Source organism: Coregonus lavaretus (genome assembly GCF_964263955.1).
Source record: "Coregonus lavaretus genome assembly, chromosome: 3".
Lineage (NCBI taxonomy): Eukaryota > Metazoa > Chordata > Actinopteri > Salmoniformes > Salmonidae > Coregonus > Coregonus lavaretus.
The window spans coordinates 14,780,692-14,806,946 of record NC_139990.1 but is presented as its reverse complement, the minus strand read 5'-3'; the positions used below and the strand labels follow the sequence as shown (position 1 = coordinate 14,806,946).

The 26,255-nt window shown below is 42.6% G+C and overlaps 1 protein-coding gene across 2 annotated transcripts in view; it reads left to right on the top strand.

The window, feature by feature from the left end:
- LOC311117474 (ubiquitin-conjugating enzyme E2 E2-like) overlaps positions 1–26,255 on the top strand; it is an 85,471-nt gene that overhangs the window by 32,929 nt on the left and 26,287 nt on the right. The window contains exons 1-2 of one of the 2 annotated variants that reach the window (XM_084157527.1): positions 21,284–21,702; positions 22,538–22,686. The exons of the other annotated variant lie outside the window; for it this stretch is intronic. Coding sequence (XP_084013653.1) covers positions 22,544–22,686 — 143 coding nt within the window. The 5' untranslated portion in view covers positions 21,284–21,702; positions 22,538–22,543. Of the gene's footprint in view, positions 1–21,283; positions 21,703–22,537; positions 22,687–26,255 lie in introns of those variants that run through there. 2 annotated transcript variants of the gene reach the window in all.

Below are 26,255 nucleotides of genomic sequence, written 5' to 3'. Positions count from 1 at the left end.
ATATTATATATATATATATATATATATATATATATATATATATATATTATATATATATATATATATATATATATATATATATATATATATATATATATATATATATATATATATATATATTGTCATAATTATGGAGTGTCCTACTTGAGATAAACAGGGCTTCACGACATGGAAAATTATTCATGTTTTTTTTTCCATTTGAGATGTTAAAGGTGGTAAGGTAGTCTATCAAAATCACAGTTAATGGAAGAAAATAGTTTATCTAAATAGTTGGGGTAACAGTTTCTCTGACTGTAAACAAACACCCAATGGATATGATGGAATGGAATATGATTTAATGGTGGTTAAAAGACTATAATCCATGTTGTTCTCCCTCCTCACAGCTGACCCTCTGGTAGGAAGCATCGCCACCCAGTACACAACCAACAGACCAGAGCACGACAGGATAGCCAAACAGTGGACCAAGAGATACGCCACATAGACTGACAGCAAGGACCTCCACTGTCCCCTTCCCAGACCCACCGCCACCTCCCCAAATCTGTGGAGCACACCGACCCCTCACCCCTCCGCCCCTAGCCTGGTCCCAGATCTGTTTGTGTTGTATAGCCAACTCCTATGGTCATTGCATGCCAAACAATGAATTATTGGTATGTTTGGTATGACAATGACGAATGACATTTACATTTAAGTCATTTAGCAGACTCTCTTATCCAGTTAGACCATAGTAGTTGGCTATATAGCACAAACAGATTTGGGACCAAGCTACTTGCCCCCCTCTCTGAGCCCCAAATCTGTGGAAGCGCACACCCACCTGACCTGATCCCCCCTCCTCATCACAGGCGGCACCTTAATTGGGGAGGACGGGCTTATAGCAATGGCTGGAACACAGTAAATGGAATGGTATCAAACACATGGCACGCCCACCCCTCCTCTGAGAACATGAACTGTTATTTGTCCCATGCAGACACTTGATCACTTCTTTTTTTATATAAAGAGTATATTGGGATTATTTTCCCAATACACTGAATGTTGATATGGTCATGAAGAGCTTTAATAATGTTATTCTTGTTGGTATTATTATTACATTGTTTATTGCTTTGTTTATCTGCATTATCATCAGAGTGTGTGTACATACTAGGCCCTTTTCATGTGATTGATGAAAAATGCATTCTATTCTATTCCATGCATTCTAGAGCCCATGCATTAAAGACTCCACACATTCTAGAGCCCATGCATTAAAGACTCCACACATTCTAGAGCCCATGCATTAAAGACTCCACACATTATAGTGTCCTTGCATTAAAGACCACACATTCTAGAGGCCACACATTAAAGACTTCATGCATTCTAGAGTCCATGCATTCTAGATACATTCTATTAAGACAGTCCATGCTGAGCGTTTTTGTTTGAGGTCATCTTCAATTAGAGCCTGTCTGCAGAATTAGTGTCTACAAATGCTGAGTGGACATTTTCTATGATTAATCATTTGATGTTAATATTTTTCTGCCCCAAGAAGGTATTGACATGACAGTAAGGATGTCTGGATCTGTGTGTAACTGGTCTTGCTGCTCACCTCCTGTGGTGCTAGCCAGCTGGCAGTTGTTTGCTGTACATTTGCCTTGTGAGAATACATACTTATTGAATACTCAATAAACACTGGTTGTAATGTTAACTCTAGCTCGGCTAATCTGTTGCTAATGTGCTCACTGGGTGTCCTCTTCACTGGGTTAACAGTGGGGGATTTCAATGCACAATCGAAAATATTTACTGCTGTTCAATGGTCATTAAAATTATATTGTTAAATGCACTAAAGAGGAACAATGGTTACAAATTGAAGATGCGCGCATGCTCATCCCCAGAATATTTTCAAGTCTCTATTTTCAAAGGATAAAGCTAAGAACATTAACAACTTCATAGTTAAGAACACTATAACAAAATGGAAGAAAATGAAATTTGTTTTATAAGAACCAATGTCACTCCCTATGGAACAATTCTTGGACAGCTTTTCAGAATTTACCGATTTTTTAATTGGTCCACATGGAAAACTAAAGGCATAGAAACCATAAATGACTTGGTAATAGGAAATACATTTACAGTATTTCCATTACAGAATTAAAAAGCAATATTGGACTGACCGATAAATATTTTAGAACTTAAAAATTCAATAATTTCGATTTGAAATCTTTTGGACATCAGAGCAATCTTGAGGGAATCCTATTTGAGTCAGAAAAAGATATTCATATGATAGGTAAGATACAGTATCAGTCAAAAGTTTGGACACACCTACTCATTCAAGGGTTTTTCTTTATTTTTACTATTTTCTACATTGTAGAATAATAATTTAGACATCAAAACTATGAAATAACACATGGAATCATGTAGTAACCAAAAAAGTGTTAAACAAATCAAAATATATTTTATATGAGATTCTTCAAAATAGCCACCCTCTGCCTTGACAGCTTTGCACACTCTTGGCATTCTCTCAACCAGCTTCATGAGGTAGTCACCTGGAATGCATTTCAATTAACAGGTGTGCCTTCTTAAAAGTTAATTTGTGGAATTTATTTCCTTAATGCATTTGAGCTAATCAGTTGTGTTGTGACAAGGTAGGGGTGGTATACAGAAGATAGCCCTATTTGGTAAAAGACCAAGTCCATATTATGGCAAGAACAGCTCAAATAAGCAAAGAGAAACGACAGTCCATCATTACTTTAAGACATGAAGGTCAGTCAGTACAGAACATTTCAAGAACTTTGAAAGTTTCTTCAAGTGCAGTCGCAAAAACCATCAAGCGCTATGATGAAACTGGCTCTCATGAGGACCGCCAAAGGAAAGGAAGACCCAGAGTTACCTCTGCTGCAGAGGATAAGTTCATTAGAGTTACCAGCCTCAGAAATTGCAGCCCAAACAAATGCTTCACAGAGTTCAAGTAACAGACACATCTCAACATCAACTGTTCAGAGGAGACTGCGTGAATCAGGCCTTCATGGTCGAAATGCTATAAAGAAACCACTACTAAAGGACACCAATAAGAAGAAGAGACTTGCTTGGGCCAAGAAACACGAGCAATGGACATTAGACTGGTGGAAATCTGTCCTTTGGTCTGATGAGTCCAAATTTGAGATTTTTGGTTCCAACCGCTGTGTCTTTGTGAGACGCAGAGTAGGTGAACGGATTATCTCCGCATGTGTGGTTCCCACCGTGAAGCATGGAGGAGGAGGTGTGGGTGTGCTTTGCTGGTGACACTGTCTGATTTATTTAGAATTTAAGGCACACTTAACCAGCATGGCTACCACAGCATTCTGCAGCGATACCCCATCCCATCTGTTTTGCACTTAGTGCAAACAGGACAATGACCCAAAACACACCTCCAGGCTGTGTAAGGGCTATTTGACCAAGAAGGAGAGTGATGCATCAGATGACCTGGCCTCCATAATCACCCGACCTCAACCCAATTGAGATGGTTTGGGATGAGTTGGACCGCAGAGTGAAGGAAAAGCAGCCAACAAGTGCTCAGCATATGTGGGAACTCCTGCTGGAAAAGCATTCCAGGTGAAGCTGGTTGAGAGAATGCCAAGAATGTGCAAAGCTGTCATCAAGGCAAAGGGTGGCTACTTTGAAGAATTTGTTTAACACTTTTTTGGTTACTACATGATTCCATATGTGTTATTTCATAGTTTTGATGTCTTCACTATTATTCTACAATGTAGAAAATAGTAAAAATAAAGAAAAACCCTTGAATGAGTAGGTGTGTCCAAACTTTTGACTGGTACTGTATATAAAACCTTGCAGAAAGCCTATCCAACTGACAATCTCTTAGAAAAATGTTTAAACTATTGGAACCATGACTTAAAAATAACTAACATTGGCACAAGATGGAGGGAGTGTTGGAACATAACTAAGGAAATTAGTTAATTTATGCTTAATCCAGTATAAACTAAATGTAGAGAACTTATTACACAAGGGACAAAATTCACAAATTCTACAGCACAACGGCAGAGTCATGTCTTAAGTGTAATACTCACAATGACTCAATAGTCCATGCCTTCTGGGAATGCTATAAAGTCAAAAAGTTATGGGCAGAGTTAGAAGGTTGGCTGTCAGAAGTATTACAATGTAAATGTACTTTTAATCCGTCTGTATGCATATTTCAAGACATGGCATATGGCAGTGCAGTGAGATGGTTCTGCTGAGTTGTTCTGCAGAGTTCTTCTAGGAAGGAAAGAGAGGAAGACTCCACACCACTCTCTCACTTGAGTATCTTACGTAGTTATTTTCTGATTATCTCTATGTGTGTGTTTTCTATACCTGTTCGCTCCTCTCCCTTTAGGCTTTACAGATGCTCCCCACCCCTTGGCTGCAACCCTTCTAATTTAGTGTACCCTGCGCGCACAACCCATGTGGAATTCTGGGTCTCTGGCAGCATTTGGAACTGCCGATCTGCGGTCAAGAACGCAGAGTTCATCTCAGCCTATGCTGCCCTGACGGAGACATGGATCACCCCCAGAGAACACTGCTACGCCAGCTTCTCTCTCTTCATCTGACTACGTTTTCTCTCATAGTCCAAGAGCATCTGGTTGTTGCGGTGATGGCACAGGGCTACTCATTTCTCCTAACTGGAGATGTTCTATTTTCTTCCATGCTGTCACTGTCACATGTCCACTTAAGCTTAACATTGTTGTCATCTATCGCCCACCAGGTGCCCTTGGAGAGTTCCTCAATGAGCTTGACACCTTGATAAGTTCATTTCCTGACGATGGCTCACCGCTCTTTGTACTTGGCTTCGATACATTTATTTCCAACTCTCGCTTTCCCCTCCTTGCCTCTTTTGACCTCAAACTTTCCCAATCCCCTCCAACTCACAAGTCAGGCAATACGTTTGTCCTCATCTTTACTAGAGGCTGCTCACCTACTAATCTCACTGCAACCCCCCTCAAGGTCTCTGATCACTACTTTGTTTCCTTTTCTGTCTCCCTTTCCTCCAACTCTAGCCATTCAGCCCCTACCCAGATGGTCATGTGCAATCTTCACTCCCTCTCTTCCACTACTCTCTCCTCTTCTATCCTATCATCTCTCCTGATTCTGCCTCTTTGACCCTACTCTCCTCCCTTTCAACATTTCCTATGACTCGCACTGTCTTCTTTCTTCCCAGCCAGCTCGGCCCTCCTGCTCCATGGCTGAGTGACTCATTGCAAGTTTACAGAACAGGGCTGCGGGCAACTGAGTGAAAATGGAGGAAAACTAATCTTCCGGAGGACTTATCATCCTTTCACTCCCTCCTCTCTACCTTCTCTTCCTCTGTATCTGCTGCTTAAGCCACTTTCTATCACTCTAAATGTCAAGCTTCTGCCTCTAACCCTAGGAAACTCTTTTCCACCTTCTTCTCCCTCAATCCTCCACCCCCTCCCTCTCTGCGGACAACTTTGTCAACCACTTTGAAAAGAAGGTTGATGACATCCGCTCCTCATTCACTCAGCCTATTGAGTCCACTGGTTCCACTCACACAGAACTACCCTACGCCTTGACCTCTTTCTCCCCTCTCTCTCCAGATGAAATACTGCAACTAGTGAGGTCTGGCCGCCCGACAACCTGCCCGCTCGACCCCATCCCCTCCTCCCTTCTCCAGACCATCTCTGGAGACCTTCTCACTTCCCTCATCCCTGACCACTAGCTGCATCCCCCCTAAAATCAAAATGTCCCGAGTTGCTCTCCTCCTCAAGGAACCAACATTCAACTCATCTGATGTCAAAAACTATAGAACCTACTTTATTTTCTTTCCGAAACACTTGAGCGTGCTGTCTCTGATTAACTCTCTCGTTATCTCTCTCAGAACAATCTTCTTGACCCTAACCAGTCAGGCTTCAAGACGGGTCACTCAACCAAGACTGCTCTTCTCTGTGTCACGGAGGCTCTCCGCACTGCCAAAGCTGACTCTCTCTCCTCTGTTCTCATCGTCCTAGATCTATCCACTGCCTTCGACACAGTAAACCATCAGATCGTCCTCTCCACCTTCTCAGGGCTGGGTGTCTCAGGCTCTGCATTCTCTTGGATTGCATCCTACCTGGCACTCCACTCCTACCAGGTGACGTGGAGAGGATCTGTGTCTGCACCACGTACTCTCACTACTGGTGTCCCCCAGGGCTCGGTTCTAGGCCCTCTTCTCTTCTCTCTATACACCAAGTCACTCTGCTCCGTCATATCCTCACATGGTCTCTCCTATCATTGTTATGCGGATGACACTCAACTACTTTTTCTCCTTCCCCCCTTCTGACACCCAGGTGGCGACACGCATCATCGCAACTTTTTTCCCTTATTCAACTTTTTCACTCCGGACGCTTTATCTGGACATGGTTCGTCAACATCTTCAACAGCCGAAGCTAAGTAGTAACATTAACATGATGTCTTCTAATTGCAGTCGCTGTACTCATAATATACAGGAGAACGATCGCCTTACGGCGAGAATAGCTGTGCTACAAGCCCAGCTTCAGACGCAATCGTTAGGCAAGGGTAATTTCAGTGTAGGAAAGGAAGAAACAGCGTCTGTGCCACCAGTAAGTACAGACAGTAACGTTAGTATAAATCCCCCCGCACAGTCCCCGCAGCCGGACAACTTTCTCATGGCTTCTGGAGGGAAATACTGTTGGAATGCTCAACCGGTGTCGCTCATTCAGCCGACAGAAACCTTCAACCGGTTTTCCCCATTATGTAGCGAGTCGGAGTCTGAGTCTGAGTCTTCTCTTGTCTCTACTCCTCCCGTTACGGGGTCTGAGACGCCGAAGGCTCCCACCATTAGCTCTGACAAATTGAAAACCCTAGTCATTGGCGACTCCATTACCCGCAGTATTAGACTTAAAACGAATCACCCAGCGATCATACACTGTTTACCAGGGGGCAGGGCTACCGACGTTAAGGCTAATCTAAAGATGGTGCTGGCTAAAGCTAAAACTGGCGAGTGTAGAGAGTATAGAGATATTGTTATCCACGTCGGCACCAACGATGTTAGGATGAAACAGTCAGAGGTCACCAAGTGCAACATAGCTTCAGCGTGTAAATCAGCTAGAAAGATGTGTCGGCATCGAGTAATTGTCTCTGGCCCCCTCCCAGTTAGGGGAAGTGACGAGCTCTACAGCAGAGTCTCAGCACTCAATCGCTGGTTGAAAACTGTTTTCTGCCCCTCCCAAAAGATAACATTTGTGGATAATTGGCCCTCTTTCTGGGACTCACCCACAAACAGGACCAAGCCTGACCTGCTGAGGAGTGACGGACTCCATCCTAGCTGGAGGGGTGCTCTCCTCTTATCTACCAACATAGATAGGGCTCTAACTCCTCTAGCCCCACAGTGAAATAGGGTGCAGGCCAGGCAGCAGGCTGTTAGCCAACCTGCCAGCTTAGTGGAGTCTGCCAATAGCATAGTCAGTGTAGTCAGCTCAGCCATACCCATTGAGACTGTGTCTGTGCCTCGACCTAGGTTGGGCAAAACTAAACATGGCGGTGTTCACCCTAGCAATCTTATTAGGATAAAGACCTCCTCCATTCCTGCCATTATTGAAAGAGATCGTGATACCTCACATCTCAAAATAGGGTTACTTAATGTTAGATCCCTCACTTCAAAGGCAGTCATAGTCAATGAACTAATCACTGATCATAATCTTGATGTGATTGGCCTGACTGAAACATGGCTTAAGCCTGATGAATTTGCTGTGTTAAATGAGGCCTCACCTCCTGGTTACACTAGTGACCATATTCCCCGTGCATCCCGCAAAGGCGGAGGTGTTGCTAACATTTACGATAGTAAATTTCAATTTACAAAAAAAAAAATGGCGTTTTCATCTTTTGAGCTTCTAGTCATGAAATCTATGCAGCCTACTCAATCACTTTTTATAGCTACTGTTTACAGGCCTCCTGGGCCATATACAGCGTTCCTCTCTGAGTTTCCTGAATTCCTATCAGACCTTGTAGTCATAGCAGATCATATTCTAATTTTTGGTGATTTTAATATTCACATGGAGAAGTCCACAGACCCACTCCAAAAGTCTTTCGGAGCCATCATCGACTCAGTGGGTTTTGTCCAACATGTCTCTGGACCTACTCACTGCCACAGTCATACTCTGGACCTAGTTTTGTCCCATGGAATAAATGTTGTAGATCTTAATGTTTTTCCACAAAATCCTGGACTATCGGACCACCATTTTATTACGTTTGCAATCGCAACAAATAATCTGCTCAGACCCCAACCAAGGAGCATCAAAAGTCGTGCTATAAATTCTCAGACAACACAAAAATTCCTTGATGCCCTTCCAGACTCCTTCTGCCTACCCAAGGACGTCAGAGGACAAAAATCAGTTAACCACTTAACTGAGGAACTCAATTTAACCTTGCGCAATACCCTAGATACAGTTGCACCCCTAAAAACGAAAAACATTTGTCATAAGAAACTAGCTCCCTGGTATACAGAAAATACCCGAGCTTTGAAGCAAGCTTCCAGGAAATTGGAACGGAAATGGCGCCACACCAAACTGGAAGTCTTCCGACTAGCTTGGAAAGACAGTACCGTGCAGTACCGAAGAGCCCTCACTGCTGCTCGATCATCCTACTTTTCCAACTTAATCGAGGAAAATAAGAATAATCCAAAATTTCTTTTTGATACTGTTGCAAAGCTAACTAAAAAGCAGCATTCCCCAAGAGAGGATGGCTTTCACTTCAGCAGTAATAAATTCATGAACTTCTTTGAGGAAAAGATCATGACCATTAGAAAGCAAATTACGGACTCCTCTTTGAATCTGCGTATTCCTCCAGGGCTTAGCTGTCCTGGATCTGCACAGCTCTGCGAGGGCCTGGGATCGGGAGAGACACTTAAGTGTTTTAGTACTATATCTCTTGACACAATGATGAAAATAATCATGGCCTCTAAACCTTCAAGCTGCATACTGGATCCTATTCCTACTAAACTGCTGAAGGAGCTGCTTCCTGTGCTTGGCCCTCCTATGTTGAACATAATAAACAGCTCTCTATCCACCGGATGTGTACCAAACTCACTAAAAGTGGCAGTGATAAAGCCTCTCTTGAAAAAGCCAAACCTTGACCCGGAAAATATAAAAAACTATCGGCCTATATCGAATCTTCCATTCCTCTCAAAAAAAAAAAAAAAAATTTTTTTTAGAAAAAGCTGTTGCGCAGCAACTCACTGCCTTTCTGAAGACAAACAATGTATACGAAATGCTTCAGTCTGGTTTTAGACCCCATCATAGCACTGAGACTGCACTTGTGAAGGTGGTAAATGACCTTTTAATGGCGTCAGACTGAGGCTCTGCATCTGTCCTCGTGCTACTAGACCTTAGTGCTGCCTTTGACACCATCGATCACCACATTCTTTTGGAGAGACTGGAAACCCAAATTGGTCTACACGGACAAGTTCTGGCCTGGTTTAGATCTTACCTGTCGGAAAGATATCAGTTTGTCTCTGTGAATGGTCTGTCCTCCGACAAATCAACTGTACATTTCGGTGTTCCTCAAGGTTCCGTTTTAGGACCACTATTGTTTTCACTATATATTTTACCTCTTGGGGATGTTATTCGAAAACATAATGTTAACTTTCACTGCTATGCGGATGACACACAGCTGTACATTTCAATGAAACATGGTGAAGCCCCAAAATTGCCCTCGCTAGAAGCCTGTGTTTCAGACATAAGGAAGTGGATGGCTGAAAACTTTTTACTTTTAAACTCGGACAAAACAGAGATGCTTGTTCTAGGTCCCAAGAAACAAAGAGATCTTCTGTTAAATCTGACAATTCATCTTGATGGTTGTAAAGTCGTCTCAAATAAAACTGTGAAGGACCTCGGCGTTACTCTTGACCCTGATCTCTCTTTTGACGAACATATCAAGACTGTTTCAAGGACAGCTTTTTTCCATCTACGTAACATTGCAAAAATCTGAAATTTTCTGTCCAAAAATGATGCAGAAAAATTAATCCATGCATTTGTTACTTCTAGGTTAGACTACTGCAATGCTCTATTTTCCGGCTACCCGGATAAAGCACTAAATAAACTTCAGTTAGTGCTAAATACGGCTGCTAGAATCCTGACTAGAACCAAGAAATTTGATCATATTACTCCAGTGCTAGCTTCCCTACACTGGCTTCCTGTTAAGGCAAGGGCTGATTTCAAGGTTTTACTGTTAACCTATAAAGCGTTACATGAGCTTGCTCCTACCTATCTTTCCGAGTTGGTCCTGCCGTACATACCAATACGTACGCTACGGTCACAAGACGCAGGCCTCCTAATTGTCCCTAGAATTTCTAAGCAAACAGCGGGAGGCAGGGCTTTCTCCTATAGATCTCCATTTTTATGGAACAGTCTGCCTACCCATGTGAGAGACGCAGACTCGGTCTCAACCTTTAAGTCTTTACTGAAGACTTATCTCTTCAGTAGGTCATATGATTGAGTGTAGTCTGGCCCAGGAGTGTGAAGGTGAACGGAAAGGCTCTGGAGCAACGAACAGCCCTTGCTGTCTCTGCCAGGCCGGTTCCCCTCTCCACTGGGGTTCTCTGCCTCTAACCCTGTTGCAGGGGCTGAGTCACTGGCTTGCTGGTGCTCTTTCATGCCGTCCCTGGGAGGGGTGCGTCACTTGAGTGGGTTGAGTTACTGACGTGATCTTCCTGTCTGGGTTGGCGCCCCCCCTTGGTTTGTGCTGTGGTGGAGACCTCTGTGGGCTATACTCGGCCTTGTCTCAGGATTGTAAGTTGGTGGTTGAGGATATCCCTCTAGTGGTGCGGGGGCTGTGCTTTGGCAGAGTGGGTGGGGTTATATCCTTCCTGTTTGGCCCTGTCCGGGGGTTTCTTCGGATGGGGCCACAGTGTCTCCGGACCGCTCCTGTCTCAGCCTCCAGTATTTATGCTGCAGTAGTTTATGTGTCGGGTGGCTGGGGTTAGTTGGTTATACCTGGAGTACTTCTCCTGTCTTATCCAGTGTCCTGTGTGAATTTAAGTATGCTCTCTCTAATTCTCTCGTTCTCTCTTTCTCTCTGAGAACCTGAGCCCTAGGACCATACGTCAGGACTACCGGGCATGATGACACCTTGCTGTCCCCAGTCCGCCTGGCCTTGCTGCTATTCCAGTTTCAACTGTTCTGCCTGCGGCTACGAAACCCCTACCTGTCCCAGACCTGCTGTTTTCAACTCTTAATGATCGGCTATGAAAAGCCAACTGAGAGACCTGAGCCCTAGGACCATACGTCGGGACTACCGGCCGTGGTGACTCCTTGCTGTCCCCAGTCCGCCTGGCCTTGCTGCTATTCCAGTTTCAACTGTTCTGCCTGCGGTTATGGAACCCCTACCTGTCCCAGACCTGCTGTTTTCAACTCTTAATGATCGGCTATGAAAAGCCAACTGAGATTTATTCCTGATTATTATTTGACCATGCTTGTCACTTATGAACATTTTTGAACATCTTGGCATGGTTCTGTTATAATCTCCACCCGGCACAGCCAGAAGAGGACTGGCCACCCCTCATAGCCTGGTTCCTCTCTAGGTTTCTTCCTAGGTTTTCGCCTTTCTAGGGAGTTTTTCCTAGCCACCGTGCTTCTACACCTGCATTACTAGCTGTTTGGGGTTTTAGGCTGGGTTTCTGTACAGCACTTTGAGATATTAGCTGATGTAAGAAGGGCTATATAAAATAAAATTGATTGATTGATTGATCTCCGCATGCCTGGCAGATATCTCAGCTTGGATGTCGGCCCACCACCTCAAGCTCAACCTCGACAAGACGAAGCTGCTCATCCTCACGGGGAAGGCCTGGCCACTCAAAGACCTCTCCATCACAGTTCAAAACGCCACAGTGTCGCCCTCCCAGAGTGCAAAGAACCTTGGCGTGACCCTGGACAACACCCTGACGTTCTCTGCAAACATCAAAGCAGTGACTCGCTCCTGCAGGTTCATGCTCTACAACATCCGTAGAGTACGACCCTACCTCACACAGGAAGTGGCGCAGGTCCTAATCCAGGCACTCGTCTGGACTACTACAATTCGCTGTTGGCTGGGCTCCCCGCTTGTGCCATCAAACCCCTGCAACTTAGCCAGAACACTGCAGCCAGCCTGGTTTTCAACCTTAGAACCGCAATGGTGGAACCAGCTTCCTCTTGAGGCTAGAACAGCAGAGTCCCTGCCCAACTTCCGAAAGCACCTGAAACCCTACCTCTCCAAAGAGTATCTTAAATAATCCCCCTTCTCACCTCGACCCCCCCCCCCCCAAAAAAAAAAAAAAAAAACCTGAACCAACACTTGCATTTGACACCCCACCCCTTCTAGCTCTGACTCTGCTGATAGCAACTTTATTGAGGAAAAGTGTACTTTTTTTTTATTTTATATATATATTTTTTTTTTTTTTTTTTTTTTTTTTGGGGGGGGAATGGATCAGCTTAATATTGCAGATAGATTGTATCTTCTATCAATGTAATTGTCTGCATCACTTCCAATCCCCCATGTTTTTTTTTTTTGTTTTTTTTTTATATATATATATTTTTTTATATATATACTCCCCTTTATTACTTTTCAACCCCACCATCCTTTCCCTACTTGGAGTAAATTAGTGAACAACAATGCCCAGGCCTCTACTTCCGGTCTATACTTACTATCTACACCTTATGGACACAGTTAATTTTACAATAATTCTATTATATATATACATATATATATACATATACATACATACATACATACATACATATATATCATTATTATTATTATTATTATTATTTATTTATTTTTTGCTCCTGAACTACTTCTACTCTCAACCTCTCCGATCGTTTTCATGATGTCCATCCGGTTTGCTTCTATATGCCATATCTTTCTAACTGTGCTCTTTCCCAAAAGCTCCCAACATACAGCCTATATACTTATTATGGACACAGTATGCTTTACATTATTAGCTATCTTTGTTATTATTTGTTGTTATTTGTTATTAGTCCCATCCTTCAACTCTATTCAATACCTCCCATCTATCTCTTAACACCATCCATATCGGATTTCTATTTGCCATATATATTTCAACCGTACTGTGATGTTTTACAAAAGTTCTGAACCTTTCTATTCTCATTGCTTCTACAGATTGAGAGTTAAAAATAAACAGCTTTGCTAAAAGTATTATTATATTATTGATTGATTGACTATGACTTTTCAGATCACCCAGTAATGCTATCTGCAAGGTTAGTTCCAGGTAAATATTGCAATCCTTTAGCCATTCCTGGACCAGTGTCCAAAAACAAGCTACAAATGGACAGAACCAAAACAAATGGTCCAATGATTCCGTCTCTTCACAGCAAAATCTGCAGAGCTGGGAAGATTGTATCCCCCATATAAATAACATTCTATTGGTAGCAAGGATTTTATATAATAATTTAAATTGAAAGATTCTAATTTTTGAATCCGGTGTCGTTTTGCATGTCAGTTCATAAACACTATGCCATGGGATCGGTACATCAAAGATCTCTTCCCAACTATTTTGCAATCTATATGGGACGGCTGTCAATCCTTTGGTCCTTAAGTGAAACTGATATATTTTTTTATTTATCACAGTTTTCCTTAACCAATTATGTTCTTTAATGCAAGGCCGACAGACAAGTTCCTTACTTTCTCCCCCTTCCACGTTCCTCTTCCATTTTTGCGGTAAAGCTGCCATTATTTGGTTGTAATTTTGGGTAGAGCAGACATTTCCATATGTTTTTGTTAGCTGCATGTGCGTCATAACTCCACCAGTCCTACCGATGATATCATTTACAAAGATTATACCTTTTTTAAACATTCTGTCAAAAAATAAAGGTTTTTTGTCAATTAGTATATTTGAATTTAACCACAATATTTGTTGCATTATTTGTTCTGTCGTTTCTGGAGGATTAAATTGAAATTGCAACCAACTTTCTATGGCTTGTTTTAGAAATAGTGACATTTGGGAGATTATTTCCTTTTCAAATAACTGAAAGTGTGAGGTTGTAATCTGAATAAAGGGAAAAAGGCCTTTCTTGAACATTGGGTGAGACAATCTTACTAATTTGCTTGAGAACCAGTTCGGATTTAAGTATAACTTTTGTAAGACTGAAGCTTTTAGTGATAGGTCTAATGCTTTAATATTTAATAATTTCTGTCCTCCGTGTACTTACTATGCCTGTGATATGTGGTTGTCCCAGCTAGCTATCTTAAGATGAACGCACTAACTGTAAGTCGCTCTGGATAAGAGCGTCTGCTAAATGACTAAAATGTAAATGTATACCCGATGGGTTGGACAATACTTTTCTCGTCAATCATTTTGAAAAACACGTATACGTAAAAACTGGAAATCAACCAATCCTCCATCGTTAACACAATGGAAAGGTCAAATGCTTTATTATCTAAATGTTGAAAGTGCATGGGGGATGGAGAGAAAATAAATGGTGCAGTTTGAGGCCATGTGGTGGAGAGTGATGCGGGCGCTGGAGATGTGGGGTGGAGCAGGTAGGTCTGGACTGGGGTGATGTTGTGAAAGTTTGTGTACGTCTGTATGTTGTCGTTTGTATGTGTGTTCTGTGTTGCAAAATATTTAATAAAATCTTACTAAAAAAATACTATAATATTATATACCCATTTTAGATGGTTTGTTATTTTCTCATGTCAAATTTTAAAGCTCCACTTTCAATAACTTTTCCTTTTTATGATCAGTGATGAAAGTTAAAGCTACTGCATGTTCAATTTCAGAACTCTCATCTTGTCCCCTGTCTATTCACAGTGACAGTTCTGAGATTCAATTCTGTAATTCTACAGTTCCAAGTTCCAACCACTAGAACTACCCCAGTTTAGTTCCTAACATTCCAGTCCCAAAATGTAGGACACCCCCTGCAATGGAACAGAACATAGACAGTATCTTGAGCCTCAACATATTTATGCATGCCTTCACACCTAATGTGTTGCAGGTTTTCATGAAAGGAACATTCCAAATTAAATGTTTGGTTTTGAGTTTTGTGGAGTCTTCTTTTGTGAAAATGATTTATTAGTTAAGAGTTCATTCATTATTAATTAGGCAGCAATGCTGCTTCTTATTGCTAATTACGACAATGGCCTCTCAGTCATTGTGGGCCTATTCCAACATAAACCAACACCAGATCCTCCCTCTTGCACATGGATTGCTCAGCCCTCTTTAGAGAGACTGTAGCAGCATTAGGGGTGAGAAGAGAACTGACCCAGGATGAATTTGTATAATCATTGCCTTTTCACAGCCAGTGTGGACAGGAGTGGAGTCAGGCCTTACAACTCTGTTTTGTGCAGCCGTAAATTATTTTGTGTAGGTTGGATCCAAATTCCTATTAGGCAAAGAGAAGCGGCAAAGTGGAGAGACACCAAAGGAGGGAAGTAATTATTGTTGACAGGCAGGGAATGGAAGGGGAAGGGGTACTCCACCTCCCCCACCTCTTCATCTCTACCCCACACTGAGAAGAAGAAAGATTATTGTTTCTGGTGCATCAGAGCCTCACAACCTCCCTTGTTCTATTCCTCAACCTTCTCCACCCCCAGCTTTTCCTAAGACACCAGGGCAGGGGGAAATGGTTGGTAAAGACTTAACGAGACCCTAGTCTACAAAGTGACTAAACAATTGAAAATGGAGACAATACATATCTAATATCTCTCAACCTTTGAGGGACTGGCTGCCGGTATGGTGTGTTCTTCCTCCTTTGAGGACAGTAAATCCCACACGTTGGTGGTGCTGGTCCGTGGGTTAAGGTTAGGCTCAATCAGACCCTCTGACTGGAGAGGTTGACCGTTTGCCCTGTAGCCTACTGCACTCAAATGAACCCTTTAAGACCAATATTGGTAATGTGTATACATAAAAAATGCAGTTCAGTGGACTTTGTATGGACAACATCTTGTGGTCTGCCATCATCACATTGAAGAAGCCATCCCATGTGGTGAAGCCACTACACCAGGTGAGTTCTGACTGTATAAAACAGTAACCTACATGTACCTGCAAGTTAGCGTCTTCGCTCGGTTATCCATTAGCCTACATGGCCCATTGCTACCTGCAATAAGAGGATGGGAGCCAATTTGGCAGGAATGCTTTGACATGAAGGAAACTTCATGTAACCTAATATGACCATCATAAAGAACATAAGAACACATCTCTCTCTGTCACCCTCTGCTGATTATTGGGAGTTTCTGGTGACTTCACTTTTTCATGATGTATTGAGCACATAACATTATATCAGTGGAGGCTGGTGGGAGGAGCTATAGGAGGATGGCTCATTGTAATGGCTGGAATGGAATAAATGGAATGGTATCAAACACAAAGATATGGAAACCACGTTTGATTCCGTTCCATTAATTCCATTCCAGCAATTACAATGAGCCTGTCCTCCTATAACTCCTCCCACCAGCCTCCTCTGCATTATATACAGTACCAGTCAAAAGGTTGGACATACCTACTCATTCAAGGGTTTTTCTTTATTTTTGCTATTTTCTACTTTGTAGAATAATAGTGAAGACATCAAAACTATGAAATAACATATGGAATCATGTAGTAACCAAAAAAGTGTTAAACAAATCAAAATATATTTCATATTTGAGATTCTTCAAAGTAGCCACCCTTTGCCTTGATGACAGCTTTGCACACTCTTGGCATTCTCTCAACCAGCTTCACCTGGAATACTTTTCCAACAGTCTTGAAGGAGTTCCCACATATGCTGAGCACTTATTGGCTGCTTTTACTTCACTCTGCGGTCCAACTCATCAAAACAAACCATCTCAATTGGGTTGAGGTCAGGTGATTGTGGAGGCTAGGTCATCTGATGCATCAGTCCATCACTCTCATTCTTGGTCAAATAGCCCTTACACAGCCTGGAGGTGTGTTTTGGGTCATTGTCCTGTTGAAAAACAAATGATAGTCCCACTAAGCGCAAACCAGATGGGATGGTGCATCGCTGCAGAATGCTGTGGTAGCCATGCTGGTTAAGTTTGCCTTGAATTCTAAATAAATCAGACAGTGTCACCAGCAAAGCACCCCCACACCATCACACCTCCTCTTCCATGCTTCACGGTGGGAACCACACATGTGGAGATCATCCGTTCACCTACTCTGCATCTCACAAAGACACAGCGGTTGGAACCAAAAATCTCAAATTTGGACTCATCAGACCAAAGGACAGATTTCCACCAGTCTAATGTCCATTGCTTGTGTTTCTTGGCTCAAGCAAGTCTCTTCTTCTCATTGGTGTCCTTTAGTAGTGGTTTCTTTGCAACAATTCGACCATTAAGGCCTGATTCACGCAGTCTCCTCTGAACAGTTGATGTTGAGATGTGTCTGTTACTTGAACTCTGTGAAGCATTTGTTTGGGCTGCAATTTCTGAGGCTGGTAACTCTAATGAACTTATCCTCTGCAGCAGAGATAACTCTGGGTCTTCCTTTCCTGTGGCGGTCCTCATGAGAGCCAGATTCATCATAGCAGTTGATGGTTTTTGCGACTGCACTTGAAGAAACTTTCAAAGTCATTGACATTTTCTGGATTGACTGACCTTCATGTCTTAAAGTAATGATGGACTGTCGTTTCTCTTTGCTTATTTGAGCTGTTCTTGCCATAATATGGACTTGGTCTTTTACCAAATAGGGCCATCTTCTGTATACCACCCCTACCTTGTCACAACACAACTGATTGGCTCAAGAAGGAAATAAATTCCACAAATTAACTTTTAACAAGGCACACCTGTTAATTGAAATGCAATCCAGGTGACTACCTCATGAAGCTGGTTAAGAGAATGCCAAGAGTGTGCAAAGCTGTCATCAAGGCAAAGGGTGGCTACTTTAAAATATATTTTGATTTGTTTAACACTTCTTTGGTTACTACATGATTCCATATGTGTTATTTCATAGTTTTGATGTCTTCACTATTATTCTACAATGTAGAAAATAGTAAAAATAAAGAAAAACCCTTGAATGAGTAGGTGTGTCCAAACTTTTGACTGGTACTGTATATAAAACCTTGCAGAAAGCCTATCCAACTGACAATCTCTTAGAAAAATGTTTAAACTATTGGAACCATGACTTAAAAATAACTAACATTGGCACAAGATGGATGTAGTGTTGGAACATAACTAACAAAATTACAGTTAATTTACGCTTAATCCAGTATAAACTAATGTATAGAATTTATTACACAAGGGACAAAATTCACAAATTCTACAGCACAACGGCAGAGTCATGTCTTAAGTGTAAAACTAACAATGACTCAATAATCCATGCCTTCTGGGAATGCTATAAAGTCCAAAAGTTATGGGTAGAATTAAAAGGTTGGCTGTCAGAAGTATTACAATGTACTGAATATATATATATATATATATATATATATATATATACACAGTGGGGGAAAAAAGTATTTAGTCAGCCACCAATTGTGCAAGTTCTCGCACTTAAAAAGATGAGAGAGGCCTGTAATTTCCATCATAGGTACACGTCAACTATGACAGACAAAATGAGAATTTTTTTCTCCAGAAAATCACATTGTAGGATTTTTAATGAATTTATTTGCAAATGATGGTGGAAAATAAGTATTTGGTCAATAACAAAAGTTTCTCAATACTTTGTTATATACCCTTTGTTGGCAATGACACAGGTCAAACGTTTTCTGTAAGTCTTCACAAGGTTTTCACACACTGTTGCTGGTATTTTGGTCCATTCCTCCATGTAGATCTCCTCTAGAGCAGTGATGTTTTGGGGCTGTCGCTGGGCAACACAGACTTTCAACTCCCTCCAAAGATTTTCTATGGGGTTGAGATCTGGAGACTGGCTAGGCCACTCCAGGACCTTGAAATGCTTCTTACGAAGTCACTCCTTCGTTGCCCGGGCGGTGTGTTTGGGATCATTGTCATGCTGAAAGACCCAGCCACGTTTCATCTTCAATGCCCTTGCTGATGGAAGGAGGTTTTCACTCAAAATCTCACGATACATGGCCCCATTCATTCTTTCCTTTACACGGATCAGTCGTCCTGGTCCCTTTGCAGAAAAACAGCCCCAAAGCATGATGTTTCCACCCCCATGCTTCACAGTAGGTATGGTGTTCTTTGGATGCAACTCAGCATTCTTTGTCCTCCAAACACGACGAGTTGAGTTTTTACCAAAAAGTTATATTTTGGTTTCATCTGACCATATGACATTCTCCCAATCCTCTTCTGGATCATCCAAATGCACTCTAGCAAACTTCAGACGGGCCTGGACATGTACTGGCTTAAGCAGGGGGACACGTCTGGCACTGCAGGATTTGAGTCCCTGGCGGCGTAGTGTGTTACTGATGGTAGGCTTTGTTACTTTGGTCCCAGCTCTCTGCAGGTCATTCACTAGGTCCCCCCGTGTGGTTCTGGGATTTTTGCTCACCGTTCTTGTGATCATTTTGACCCCACGGGGTGAGATCTTGCGTGGAGCCCCAGATCGAGGGAGATTATCAGTGGTCTTGTATGTCTTCCATTTCCTAATAATTGCTCCCACAGTTGATTTCTTCAAACCAAGCCGCTTACCTATTGCAGATTCAGTCTTCCCAGCCTGGTGCAGTTCTACAATTTTGTTTCTGGTGTCCTTTGACAGCTCTTTGGTCTTGGCCATAGTGGAGTTTGGAGTGTGACTGTTTGAGGTTGTGGACAGGTGTATTTTATACTGATAACGAGTTCAAACAGGTGCCATTAATACAGGTAACGAGTGGAGGACAGAGGAGCCTCTTAAAGAAGAAGTTACAGGTCTGTGAGAGCCAGAAATCTTGCTTGTTTGTAGGTGACCAAATACTTATTTTCCACCATAATTTGCAAATAAATTCATTAAAAATCATACAATGTGATTTTCTGGAATTTTTTTTCTCAATTTGTCTGTCATAGTTGACGTATACATATGATGAAAATTACAGGCCTCTCTCATCTTTTTAAGTGGGAGAACTTGCACAATTGGTGGCTGACTAAATACTTTTTTTCCCCACTGTACATACATACATACACACACACACACACTGAACAAAAATATAAATTCAACATGTAAAGTGTTGGTTTCATGAGCTGAAATAAAACACAAAAACCTTATTTCTCTCAAATTCTGTGCACATATTTGTTTACATCCCTGTTAGTGAGCATTTCTCCTTTGCAAAGATAATCCATCCACCTGACAGGTGTGGCAAATCAAGAATCTGATTAAACAGGACGATCATTACACAGGTGCACCTTGTGCTTGGGACAATAAAATGCCACTCTAAAATGGGCAGTTTTGTCACACAACACAATGCCACAGATGTCTCAAGTTTTGAGGGAGCATGCAATTGGCATGCTGACTGCAGGAATGTCCACCAGAGCTGTTGCAATATCATTTAATGTCATTTCTCTACCAATGTCGTTTTAGAGAATTTGGCAGTACATCCAACCGGCCTCACAACCGCAGACCATGTGTAACCACGCCAGCCCAGGACCTCCACATCCGGCTTCTTCACCTGTGGGATTGTCTGAGACCAGCCACCCGGACAGCTGATGAAACTGGGTTTGCACAACCGAAGAATTTCTGCACAAACTGTCAGAAACCGTCTCAGGGAAGCTCATCTGCGTACTCGTCGTCTTCACCAGGGTCTTGATCTGACTGCAGTTCGGCGTCCAAACCGACTTCAGTGGGCAAACGCTCACCTTCAATGACCACTGGCACGCTGGAAAAGTGTGCTCTTCATGGATGAATCCCAGTTTCAACTGTACTGGGCAGATGGCAGACAGCGTGTATGGTGTCGTGTGGGCGAGCGGTTTGCTGATGTCAACATTGGGAACAGAGTGCCCCATGGTGGCGGTGGGGTTATGGTATGGGCAGGCATAAGCTACGGACAACAAAAACAATTACATTTTATCGATGGCAATTTGAATGCACAGAGATACTGTGACGAGATCCTGAGGCTCATTGTCTTGCCATTCATCCGCCACCATCACCTCTTGTTTCAGCATGATAATGCACAGCCCCATGTCGCAAGGATCTGTACACAATTCCTGGAAGCTGAAAATGTCCCAGTTCTTCCATGGCCTGCATACTCACCAGACATGTCACACATTGAGCATGTTATGGATGCTCTGGATTGACGTGTACGACAGACAGTGTGTTCCAGTTCCCGCCAACATCCAGCAACTTCGCATAGCCATTGAAGAGTAGTGGGACAACATTCCACAGGCTACAATTAACAGTCTGATCAACTCTATGCAAAGGAAATGTTTCGCGCTGCATGGGGCAAGTAGTGGCACACCAGATAATGACTGGTTTTCTGATCCACACCCCTACCTTTTTTTAAAGGTATCTGTGACCAACAGATGCATATCTGGATTCCCAGTTATGTGAAATCAATAGATTGGGGCCTAATTTATTTATTTAAATTGACTGATTTCTATGAACTGTAACTCAGTAAAATCTTTGAAATTGTTGCATGTTGCGTTTATATTTTTGTTCAGTGTGTAGGCTTATGTCCACAATGGTCTGTTTGAATAAACTCGCTCTTTTCCAATTTTAGAGTAGTGTGCAGCTAGCTCTCAATTTCACGTTGTCATCGAGTGTGCCCAAGCGAGAGGGAATCCATTGCCCTGGATTAACCGTAGCTTCGTCTGCTGCTGCCTCTGCTGTTGCACCCACACTTCCGCTCTGCGAGAGGCAAAAGGCACGCGTCCAGGCGACGGAGGCACTCACAGACACAAAGAAAGGTGGGCCTATCTAACACTAAATGTTTTTAAAATATCGTGAAATATGTATCCATATTGTATTGTCTGGGGGGGGTCGACATTTGGATCTCGACGGTGGATAGGATCTAGCCGTCGGGGGAAATTGAAAATGGTCCGTCCTAATGACTGGACTGAGATCAGCTTTAGCTGCCTGTCGAGGGATAAAGATGCCAATATAACATCGAATTGTAAAACACATTGGCTTCGGTCTACAGATTCCACTAATTTGGCATAAATATTCGGCATATTCTTTTATGGGTATTTGATTGAAGAGCGTCTGATTTCAAAGTGAAAGTTTCATCAAGTCAATGAATACTCACTCAGTGGGAATGAGGAAGGTTCCCCAAACGAATAAGACATTGGCATTGCCCAATCCATTTTAGGCTACATTGGGCTATTTAATACATTGAGGGCAATAGGCAACCCCCTCGCTGTTCTTATTTGGCTGTAATGAAATGTAACCATTTCACAATAAGAGTGTGCTCCTTTGTTGTAGCACAACCCAGCTAAAATAACGCTTCAGTGCAAACATTAGCATAAGGTCAGTAGGTTAATCTCTTAGAGCCTTAAGAAAGACTGGGGATAATTATTTGACTATAAGCAGGATAAGTTCATATTGAATTGAGTCTGTAAACCGATGAACCCATCGTTGGTTGGAGCCTAGTCTTTAGTTAGGCTAAAGGTCTCATTGTTGCCGCTTGTTATTGATAGTATACATTGAAAATTGGCAGTGCTGCTGAGCTGGGGGGTTTAGATCTTAGGTGTGTTTGTTGTTTTTCTGTAGCCTGAATTTTGCTTTTTGTTTTTGTCTGTACAGATCGGTATGTCGGATGAGGATTCGCGTGCCAGCATAAGTTCTTCTTCCTCAACTCATCAGCAGTTAGAAAAAAACGTGCCTAAGAAACGAGCAGAAAGCAAAGCCAGCATGAGCAAGACCTCCAAACTCCTCTCCACCAGCGCCAAAAGGTAAGGACTAGGCTAATTGTTGCTGTGGCTGTGAAATAAATACAATGTTTCATTGAGTTGATATTTTGTAATACAGTAGCTCACGATGCAGCCACTCTTGACTCCAACACCATAATTAAGTTTGCCGATGACACAACAGTGGTAGGCCTGATCACCGACAACGACGAGACAGCCTATAGGGAGGAGGTCAGAGACCTGGCCGTGTGGTGCCAGGACAACAACCTCTCCCTCAATGTGATCAAGACAAAGGAGATGATTGTGGACTACAGGAAAAAAAAGAGGACCGAGCACGCCCCCATTCTCGTTGACGGGGCTGTAGTGGAGCAGGTTGAGAGCTTTAAGTTCCTTGGTGTCCACATCACCAACAAACTAACATGGTCCAAGCACACCAAGACAGTCGTGAAGAGGGCACAACCAAACCTATTCCCCCTAAGGAGACTGAAAAGATTTGGCATGGTTCCTCATCCTCAAAAGGTTCTACAGCTGCACCATCGAGAGCATCCTGACTGGTTGCATCACTGCCTGGTATGGCAACTGCTCGGCCTCCGACCGCAAGGCACTACAGAGCGTAGTGCGTACGGCCCAGTACATCACTGGGGCCAAGCTTCCTGCCATCCAGGACCTCTATACCAGGCGGTGTCAGAGGAAGGCCCTAAAAATGGTCAGACTCCAGCCACCCTAGTCATAGACTGTTCTCTCTGCTACCGCACGGCAAGCGGTACCGGAGCGCCAAGTCTAGGTCCAAGAGGCTTCTAAACAGCTTCTACCCTCAAGCCATAAAACTCCTGAACATCTAATCAAATGGCTACCCAGACTATTTGCAGTTATACGCATAGTCACTTTAATAACTCTGCCTGCATGTACATATTACCTCAATTACCTCTACTAACCGGTGCCCCCGCACATTGACTCGGTACCCCATGTAAATGCCTCGCTATTGTTATTTTTACTGCTACTCTTTAATTATTTGTTACTTTTATTTCATATTATTTTATATTGTATTTGTTTGTGATTTTTGTTGTATTCTTTCTTAAAACTGCATTGTTGGTTAAGGGCTTGTAAGTAAGCATTTCACTGTAAGGTCTACACCTGTTGTATTCTGCGCATGTGACAAATAAAATTTGATTTGATTTGATCATTGACTGGCGCGTCACTGTGTTTGATTTGCAGTGGACCATTTTCTGAATTCTGTTGTGTATATAAATATTTTTTGACCGTTTTAAATTGTTCTCAACCATCTTCAGTGCACGGTTGTCATAAACTTTAAATAACCTATGATTCATTGGATGACTAACTAATTTGAATATTAACTTGAAGTTTTTATTGTGAAATTGTGGTAAGAGGAAAGCTAAAAGAAAATGCACAGTGGAGTTAATGTACAGTTGAAGTCGGAAGTTTACATACACCTTAGCCAAATATATTTAAACTCAGTTTTTCACAATTCCTGACATTTAATCCTAGTAAAAATTCCCTGTTTTAGGTCAGTTAGGATCACCACTTTATGTTAAGAATGTGAAATGTCAGAATAATAGTAGAGAGAGATTTATTTCAGCTTTTATTTCTTTCATCACATTCCCAGTGGGTCAGAAGTTTACATACACTCAATTAGTATTTGGTAGCATTGCCTTTAAATGGTTTAACTTGGGTCAAACGTTTCGGGTAGCCTTCCACAAGCTTCCCACAATATGTTGGGTGAATTTTGGCCCATTCCTCCTGACAGAGCTGGTGTAACTGAGTCAGGTTTGTAGGCCTCCTTGCTAGCACACGCTTTTTCAGTTCTGCCCACACATTTTCTATAGGATTGAGGTCAGGGCTTTATGATGGCCACTCCAATACCTTGACTTTGTTGTCCTTAAGCCATTTTGCCACAACTTTGGAAGTATGCTTGGGGTCATTGTCCATTTGGAAGACCCATTTGCGACCAAGCTTTAACTTCCTGACTGATGTCTTGAGATGTTGCTTCAATATATCCACATCATTTTCCTTCCTCATGATGCCATCTATTTTGTGAAGTGCAGAAGTCCCTCTTGCAGCAAAGCACCCCCACAGCATGATGCTGCCACCCCCGTGCTTCACGGTTGGGTTGGTGTTCTTCGGCTTGCAAGCCAACCCCTTTTTCCTCCGAACATAACGATGTTCATTATGGCCAAACAGTTGTATTTTTGTTTCATCAGACCAGAGGACATTTCTCCAAAAAGTACGATCTTTGTCCCCATGTGCAGTTGCAAACCGTAGTCTGGATTTTTTATGGCGGTTTTGGAGCAGTGGCTTCTTCCTTGCTGAGCGGCCTTTCAGGTTACAGTGGGGGAAAAAAGTATTTAGTCAGCCACCAATTGTGCAAGTTCTCCCACTTAAAAAGATGAGAGGCCTGTAATTTTCATCATAGGTACACGTCAACTATGACAGACAAATTGAGAAAAGAAATGCAGAAAATCACATTGTAGGATTTTTTATGAATTTATTTGCAAATTATGGTGGAAAATAAGTATTTGGTCACCTACAAACAAGCAAGATTTCTGGCTCTCACAGACCTGTAACTTCTTCTTTAAGAGGCTCCTCTGTCCTCCACTCGTTACCTGTATTAATGGCACCTGTTTGAACTTGTTATCAGTATAAAAGACACCTGTCCACAACCTCAAACAGTCACACTCCAAACTCCACTATGGCCAAGACCAAAGAGCTGTCAAAGGACACCAGAAACAAAATTGTAGACCTGCACCAGGCTGGGAAGACTGAATCTGCAATAGGTAAGCAGCTTGGTTTGAAGAAATCAACTGTGGGAGCAATTATTAGGAAATGGAAGACATACAAGTCCACTGATAATCTCCCTCGATCTGGGGCTCCACGCAAGATCTCACCCCGTGGGGTCAAAATGATCACAAGAACGGTGAGCAAAAATCCCAGAACCACACGGGGGGACCTAGTGAATGACCTGCAGAGAGCTGGGACCAAAGTAACAAAGCCTACCATCAGTAACACACTACGCCGCCAGGGACTCAAATCCTGCAGTGCCAGACGTGTCCCCTTGCTTAAGCCAGTACATGTCCAGGCCCGTCTGAAGTTTGCTAGAGTGCATTTAGATGATCCAGAAGAGGATTGGGAGAATGTCATATGGTCAGATGAAACCAAAATATAACTTTTTGGTAAAAACTCAACTCGTCGTGTTTGGAGGACAAAGAATGCTGAGTTGCATCCAAAGAACACCATACCTACTGTGAAGAATGGGGGTGGAAACATCATGCTTTGGGGCTGTTTTTCTGCAAAGGGACCAGGACGACTGATCCGTGTAAAAGAAAGAATGAATGGGGCCATGTATCGTGAGATTTTGAGTGAAAACCTCCTTCCATCAGCAAGGGCATTGAAGATGAAACGTGGCTGGGTCTTTCAGCATGACAATGATCCCAAACACACCGCCCGGGCAACGAAGGAGTGGCTTCGTAAGAAGCATTTCAAGGTCCTGGAGTGGCCTAGCCAGTCTCCAGATCTCAACCCAATAGAAAATCTTTGGAGGGAGTTGAAAGTCTGTGTTGCCCAGTGACAGCCCCCATCACTGCTCTAGAGGAGATCTG